The 7,902-nt window shown below is 35.8% G+C and overlaps 3 protein-coding genes across 3 annotated transcripts; 1 reads left to right on the forward strand and 2 right to left on the reverse strand.

The window, feature by feature from the left end:
• Nucleotides 1-323: 323 nt before the first annotated feature.
• On the reverse strand, nucleotides 324-1,932 carry LOC106635940 (cytochrome c oxidase subunit 4 isoform 1, mitochondrial-like). Its single transcript, XM_014348133.2, has 4 exons — nucleotides 1,850-1,932; nucleotides 1,354-1,735; nucleotides 1,036-1,228; nucleotides 324-638 (listed from the first exon to the last, which is right to left on the reverse strand). Exons 2-4 carry the CDS (start codon nucleotides 1,588-1,590, stop codon nucleotides 415-417), a joined length of 654 nt encoding a protein of 217 aa, XP_014203619.2. The 5' UTR covers nucleotides 1,591-1,735; nucleotides 1,850-1,932; the 3' UTR covers nucleotides 324-414.
• An 865-nt stretch (nucleotides 1,933-2,797) lies between these two features.
• Nucleotides 2,798-4,855, forward strand: LOC106636035 (ELMO domain-containing protein 2). The gene is made up of 3 exons (XM_014348264.2): nucleotides 2,798-3,155; nucleotides 3,361-3,411; nucleotides 3,487-4,855. The coding sequence occupies exon 3, from the start codon at nucleotides 3,855-3,857 to the stop codon at nucleotides 4,794-4,796; it is 942 nt and encodes a 313-aa protein (XP_014203750.1). The 5' UTR covers nucleotides 2,798-3,155; nucleotides 3,361-3,411; nucleotides 3,487-3,854; the 3' UTR covers nucleotides 4,797-4,855.
• A 572-nt stretch (nucleotides 4,856-5,427) lies between these two features.
• On the reverse strand, nucleotides 5,428-7,223 carry LOC106636014 (uncharacterized). The gene is made up of 6 exons (XM_014348239.2): nucleotides 6,973-7,223; nucleotides 6,557-6,742; nucleotides 6,349-6,487; nucleotides 6,105-6,266; nucleotides 5,872-5,997; nucleotides 5,428-5,757 (listed from the first exon to the last, which is right to left on the reverse strand). Exons 1-6 carry the CDS (start codon nucleotides 7,109-7,111, stop codon nucleotides 5,607-5,609), a joined length of 903 nt encoding a protein of 300 aa, XP_014203725.2. The 5' UTR covers nucleotides 7,112-7,223; the 3' UTR covers nucleotides 5,428-5,606.
• Between the last annotated feature and the right edge of the window lie 679 nt (nucleotides 7,224-7,902).

Here is a 7,902-nt window from a genome sequence, read left to right on the forward strand (position 1 = left end):
TCGGTAGTAGAGAAATTTTGTTATAATAGAATCCCAACTATGACGACTGGTTTTTCATCCGCTCGAGCGATATTCTCCAAATGTCGGCCTACGCGCTACGGATTCCTTTCCGTATCAACTTTCAAGTATATCTTTCAACTACTTACTTTTTCCACGCGTTTTATCGCTTATTCGGTTCCTCGGATAGTTTTAATTTTTTTTCCTCTACGAGACATCGCAAACGTCTTTTTTACCGTTAACTGCTCGCATACCTATGAGTCAATATTTTATATTACGATCGATCAAGTGACAATGAAAAACAGGTTTTTATTGCAAACATCCAATTTGATCGAAACAACAAATATTAATATCGCCAACGAGAAAACCAGCACGTCTATACAACATTTTTCAATCAGTACTTCGAGCCGTTGAATGTCATCGTCCACTTGTGCTGTTGGTGTTGCTTGTACTGTTGCCGGTTATGGGGCTGACTTTTCCCGTCATTTTCTCGAACATCTCCCGGTTTTTCGGGTGAACCCTCAGTTCAGCACCCGGTGGTCGGGCGTTACCGGTCAACGGCTGATGGTTGATGCCGATCTTCCGATAATACTGGGCGATTCGGCTGTCGTGGCTGAACGATTTGGGAAACTCAACGTGCACTGCAACACGTGAAACGTCATTATTTTTGTAGAGCAGCACCCATGAAAAAATGTAAAACCATGCGGCAGTAACGTAAAAATACTATAAAATGGCCAAGAAACGCTCAGGGGTAAACAAAAAAAGAGAACTATCCAAAGAGTCCCATTTTGGGCCACTATAAATAAGCAAAGCGTGCACTCCTGGCGAGTATAACAGTAAAAGATCGAAACGCGAATCGACCCTGAGAAAGAGTGAAACTAATCGCTCCTTCTTCGTAAGTAAATTGACAGGTAAAAAAAACACATTATTCATAAACTGGGATGACGATTAAAATTCATGCCAACATAAATATATACCGGTATACATACACATATATAATGTAATCTAATGTAATGTTCAAGGATATAGATAACTTGCCTTTGTGATGGATAAACAGGTGCATCCATAAGGACAGGGATAAACCAATGAGGACACCGCCCAGCACCATTTTCCACTCGCTCGTTGGCGCGTTCATTTCCGCGAACGTCTGTCGAAAGCTCGCTCTGTACAGGAACTTTTTCTCTTCGGCGCTCAGTTTTCCCCAGTCGCCTCGCTCTTTTTCTCGAATCGCCTGTGCACACGTTTCGCATATTCATACAAAATTGGCCACAAACAGAGAGAGAGAGAGAGAGAGAGAGAGAGATAAAATAGAGGGTATATAATATTGTGATGGTTCGGATATTTAAGTTGTACGACCATGAGCTCAGGAGTGCAGCTGCGGTAGCGAATCGCCGGAAAGGGGTAGGTGGCCTCGTCCAAGTAGGACGGATTGCCGTTCGTGCCGTAGCCGACGATTTCCCGGTCACCGATGATCTTCCTCTCGAACCCCAACGGGTCGTGCACGTTGCCGAAACGTCGCGTACCCATCAATTGCCGCTGTTGCCCCTTGTTTTTTGCCCATCGCGTCACTAGCCCCCGGCTCATCGTCGCCATCGTCACCACCAATAGTCCGGAGTCTCCTGTATGTACATATACCCACACACTACGCGCACTTTCTCACCCTCTATAGGTTTTAAACGTTGCTTCCCAGCTCCAACGGATCGTTTAATCGACTCGCTTCTCGATTCTTCGGTTTTGTCTGAAAATCAATTTATTTATTTATCCATGTCGGCTGGTGGCAGCCTCGAACTGCTCGCGATCGAAGGAAACGCGGGTTATGATGGGTGCTTTCAGCACAAGCGTGTATACTTACTTACTTTGTGCGTCGATTGTTTTGTGTCCTTCTCGTGTATAGGTTATATATTTTTTTAACAACAAATTGAAGTCAGCAGCTTTTTCCGTATGGCACCGTGCGATCGAATTTACTGCAATAATCGTAATAAAAGTATTTACTAGCGAGTGCATAAGTAGTCGCAACTTTTTCAACAAATCATTGTTTTTTTTTTTTTTTTTTTGGATTAAAGTTGCATTCTGGAGTTAAACATGGATGCACTACCGATTACAAGCTCTATGCTTGTCTACAACTTTTGCACTCAATATCGAATAGAATTGTAGTTTTTGTCAAGAATTTTATTTTTTTTTTATCAAGAGAGGAAAGTGCAAAGTGATTTTGCGTTTCGACGAGATTTACAACTTTTTTTGGGAAACGTACGTTGGAGGAAAAGTATTAATTTATTATGTTGTAGCAAAACGATTCAAAGAATAAGCAATGTGTAATAAAAACAGAGCAACCATTTTTGGTTATCGGGAATATGAGTTCTTTTCAAATTAGTTTTTTTAACATATGGTACATGTATATGAATAAATAAGCGATTTTCGCTTTGGAACTTCAATAGAGCAATGGAAGAATTTTTCTCGTTGGATATACATGAATAACAAAGATGTGCGGGATAATAATGAACAAAAGTACTACAGCATCCCAACTTAAAATGCAGCGATGAACAGTATACCAATAGAAATTGTTGAAACGTTTAGGTCGGTGTAACCTTAATTTTTGTACATTCGGAAACTTTCACCGTTAAAAAAAACTTTCTCTTTTGAGAAAAGAAATGAAGTGGATACTCAATATTCTTGAATTCTATGAGAATAAGTACGACAGCGCCTCTCGCGTAAAATTTTTGAATCAAACAAACGTTAGGTGTAGATAGGGCAGGAATCTACATAAACGGGATTATAAAAAAAAAAAAATAGGTGTCTGCAGACTGTCAGCATGCTGTTGTAACTATGATGCCGCATCATCAAAACAGTTTATTAAGATGGCGATGGAGTGATAATATATTTTAACCGTATACTTATTAGATAGTTACTCGAAGAGTTAATTGTATACAAGATCGCGGGCTGTCATTGTTCAATTCAAATCGCTCGCGTGTTTTACAAAACGATGCGCCACATTTTTCGGTAATCACGTATTTTTCAAAATTTATCTTTGGTTATAAGTCTCGGTTTTGGTATTGTTGATGTTATTGCGCCGCTACGCAGTTTTAAAACCCTACAAAATCTCACGAACGCTTGTCCCTCGAATCAACTGACTTTACAGTACAATTGTGTACTCTGTCAAGGTATTTACTTATGACATCTTTGTTTCACATCTTTTTTTTTTAATGCTTATTACGCTCTTTAAAGTGGAATGTGTTGAGGTTACAGCTGCTGAAAATTTATTTATGTTTTAAAAGTTGACATTCATGATTCACATAATTTTGTAAGCACACTCACTTTATTGAATTTTCAAAATTTGTTGTTCACAATTCCATTTTCATTTTACAGAATTTTCTGATCACGTGCCAAGTTGATTCTACCAGTTTTTTCTCCTTTGAGGTAAGTGTATTACAATTTTTTCCATACCTAGATAAATGTAATTGCCTAACTAATCTTTTTATTTTTGTATTTCAGGTTTTTACTATGATTATTTTTAATTTCAATACTCATGCTCTTTTGCAATGTCATTTTGGAACTTTATCAAAAGTGGTTTTTAAAACAATTGAGAGCATGAGGTGTTTTTGATAAAATTTTTTTTTTACTGCATTGTAGTAGAATGATCAACTCAACGAGTGCACCACATATTCTTGAATGAGAATTTGTGATTTAGTGCAAACTAGAAATGTCGTTATTTAACAAATACTGCAATATATCATTATCATCTAGTCAATACATTTAAAGCAATTTTTTGACTTTTGAGAGCATCAATTTTATAAAACTGTACATAAAAAAAAGTCAAGTACTAATATTTAACTTGTCAAAACTATCCATGCTTTGGTGAAATGATGTTTCGTTATATTTGGTCACTTATAAACTGGTACCTCAGACCATTTATCAAGTGGATATTGCGCCACACCACACATATGTGTGAGCTTCAAAGGATATGTTATGGAGAACCTGTAGGAGCACCTCGTACTGTTGCTGTGGAACATTCCCTTCGACTTTCGAGAAACCCAGATGTTAAGTCATTGTTATCTTATTTAGATGATGTTGCTAGTCAGCAGAGAATCAATGTTAGGACCGAGCGAGCAATTCTAGAAGAAGCTATTAAAACTATTCTGATAACCAAAAAAATCAATCCTACAGCGCATCCTGATTTTGCCAAAGCATTTGGCAAATGTGTAGAGTTGATATGGGGATACAGACAACTTTGCATGCAGTGTGAAGAATTGAGACAAATGCAATACGATTCTGAAAATCCCTTACATGAAAGTTTGCTTTTACGATTGTGGGACTTACTGATGCCTTATGATCCACTTGATGCAAGGATAACTAAACAATGGCAAGACATTGGCTTTCAAGGAGACGATCCAAAGACTGACTTTAGAGGGATGGGTATGCTAGGATTAGAAAACCTGGTCTACTTTGCCCAGGAGTACCCTAGCGCTGCAACACACGTTCTGTCGCATTCCATGCATCCCAAATATGGTTACGCTTTTGCTATTGTAGGCATTAATTTGACGAGCATGGCTCTGCGCTTGTTAAAAGATGGATCAGTAAAGACACATATTTACAATTCATCTAAAACTCTACCGTCTATCCGTGCCTTTCATCAGTTTTATTGTTACCTATTTTATGAATTTGATGGGTTTTGGATAGAATCAAAACCGAGCAACATGATGGAATTTTCTTCTATTCAAGAAAAGTTTGAGAACAATATTAGAGTGGCTCTTGCCAATCCTTCGACTGTTTTTAGAATAAATTTATCTGTAGACAATATTTAGCACAAGTGTAAAGATTGTGTATAAGATGCTTTGAAAGTGGTTCTTAGTAAATAATTGAAATTAAAACATTTGTGTTAAGGGTATTTTTTGCAATTGAATTTGATTTAATAAGTATTTCAAATATCCATTTATAAATATGCTTTTGTGTGAAAAATAGTCAGATATACTAAGGATTTTATAAGTATTATTTCTACAAATAAAAATAAGAATTAGCATAAAGTAGTTTTTTAACTACATGAGAGTTAAACGAATCGTCTATAGTAAAATATCTTTGAATTTAAACAAAGAAACAAATAAGTTTTATAAAACCGAAAAATGTACTAAGAAGTTTGTTCTACCCGGTGCTCAACTTATAATACACATCTCACTGTGTATCTTGTATTGTGATAAGTATATACATGACATGTTTGTTTTTTTACTTTTCTAAGCCACTAAAATCCATTCCAAGTTTACTAACTAAAATTGCACTCTGATGACATTCCTGTGTTTTGAAAATTTGGAAATGCCGTATCTATGCTACACAGTGTAAGTCTTGTAATTTTTCATTCTATAAATAATAATTCTATGTAATAGGAATATGTGTAATTATTTATGGATATAATTAAGAAAAATTTATTGTACTGAATTTGTTGCAAAGACACAAAAAAATAGTGTTTGTTGCTGGTTTAAAATTATTAATTGATGAATCTTTATTTGATTTGTATCATAATGTAAACTGTCGCTGTTTGAAAAAAATTCTTTTAACTTTATTTCATAATTGTTTACACATATGTACATTCTGATGATTCAGAATTCAGAATCGTAGTCATCTTATTTACTTTTTTTCTGTGGTACTTCAGTCTTTTTTCTCAGTTTACTGACCACTGACACAATCACCAGTACACCAATTGTAATACTGGTGAGTTTCATCACCCATGGATTTTCTTTCAAGAAATTCACTATTCTTTGTATCAAGTCGTCGCTGTAATAGAAGTAATTATACTTTATCAAATGTATAAGAATGTGAATAAATATTTTAAAAATTTTCAGTACAATTCACAACTTTTTTTGCATAATAGAATATAAATGTACGTACAAGGGGCTCTGAGGGGTAGGAACTTTTTCTCCGCGAACATTTCTGTACCATTCCTCCGCAAACGAGACAAATGAATTTATATCATGTTTTGGAATGACATAGCTGTACATTTTGCCATGCCTAAATCTATAATGTAAAAATTGGCAAGTGAAAAACAAGGCTTTCATAGTTATATAAAAAAAAAAAAAAATAAATAAAATAAATATACTGAATCAGATGGCAAGATATCTTACAGAATAAATTGAGGAACTTCGAATATGCCAAATCTTCGAGCTGTAGAAGCTCCAGTTGAATATTTGTTGACACGTGCAACATTCATTTTTTGCCTCAACTTGGCACCCACGGCTTCCCAACGCGCTCCCAATCTTTGGCAATCAACACAATCTGTACTGTAACTGCATTAAAAAAGCCTTATTATTACCTATCCATTGTAATTATAGTGTGACGGCTAAGGTTTTCATTAAATTTTATACTTACAACATAACAAACCAATCCCCTGTTGTGGCCCCACTACTTGCTTGAGTTAAGTGCTCAAAGGTTTCATCTGTTAACTCTTTCACAATGGGTTCTTTATTCTCTATGAACGTTCTTAAAATTTCTTCATCTTCCAGTGTTCCTGGAATCAAAGGTAAATAGTAAAAATGAAATTCAGGTGAATTGGAAAAAAAATCTTTGCTCGTCTTACCATTGTACAGCATGGGTATTCCTTTTCTAAAGAAGACAATGGCAGGTTCTTCGTGGTTGCTGTATAACCTCAGCATCTGGCTGCTTACTGCTCGCACGACCCATGCTGACAGCGAGTCAACCAAATCCTCCCTGATGTGCAGCAGTTCGTTTTCCGCATCATCGCAGGTTTTGCAATGTTTTTTTGCTGCAAACATTAGTTGAATATCCCTGATGAATTTCAGGACAATGCTTGTTTTGATTAAATATGAATTATCTACCAAATGTTACCATTGCAATCTCATTGTCATGCAAAAAATCTTTACTTATATACTTTATACGACAATGTTGTAATTGCAAGAGTATAAACAAAACAAAAAAAAAAGGAAAGAAAAGAAAAATGTTGCAGAACAGATGTAAAAGCAAAGAGGCACTCACTGAACAAAACGACCACGTTTTCATTCTTGATGCGTTTTATAAGTTCGTCATCGCTGACAGTTTCGAGACTTTGCGTTGTTGAACCAACACTATCCGAGAGTAAGCAACAAATAAGAACGAGCACGGCAATTCGAAGCATTGCTTCGAACGTGAATTCAACAAGGGGATTACTTGTAATATGGTGGATAAGTATAAATTGTAAGTACGTTTATAGGGAGGGAAAAAAATAGCAGCAGCTGGAACCGGCGAGAAGATAAATACTGTTCAAGATGATGATATATACAGATACATATGTATATACATAGGGTGTATGATTGTTTAGCAGACGACAACAGCTGGCGTAAAGTAAAACGTCATCATAAAACTTGCTTTATATATACATATAGCCAAACATATGTAAACACGCAGCCAGTCTGGCATTAGCCGTAAATATGTAGCTAACCCAGCAGCTTATTGACACGTCAAATAACATAAGTAATATGTTAATAAGACTTGTAAAATTACATTAATACTACATTAATTACATAAACACTGCATGTCTGCGTGGGTTTTGCATTATTCGTGTACCCTCTATACGTATATACCTATATATACACAGTTTGATGCGCCACTGTGGCGCAGCTGTAAAATTGATGCCATCAGGTTATATAAATATTAAGTACAGTGGGTCGAGGGATTCGTTCATCATCGATGAACATTTTCAGTAAATCAACAAGCTAATTGTTGTAGAGTTAAAAAAAATTATTAACAAGTATATTTTTCACAAAGTTTTTAATTTTACGTCCTTATTATTCGGACAGTCGCAAAGCACTCTGTAAAAATGTTAAATCTTGCGAATCCATGAGCGGAAAAATTTTCTCGTATAAAAAACAAAAAAAAAGTGTATTTAAAATTCGTGAATATCCGTCACCCGAGAAAAACCGCTACTTG

Source organism: Copidosoma floridanum, unplaced genomic scaffold (genome assembly GCF_036245765.1).
Source record: "Copidosoma floridanum isolate Cflo_tuat_1 unplaced genomic scaffold, Cflo_Japanese_pri ptg000009l, whole genome shotgun sequence".
NCBI lineage: Eukaryota > Metazoa > Arthropoda > Insecta > Hymenoptera > Encyrtidae > Copidosoma > Copidosoma floridanum.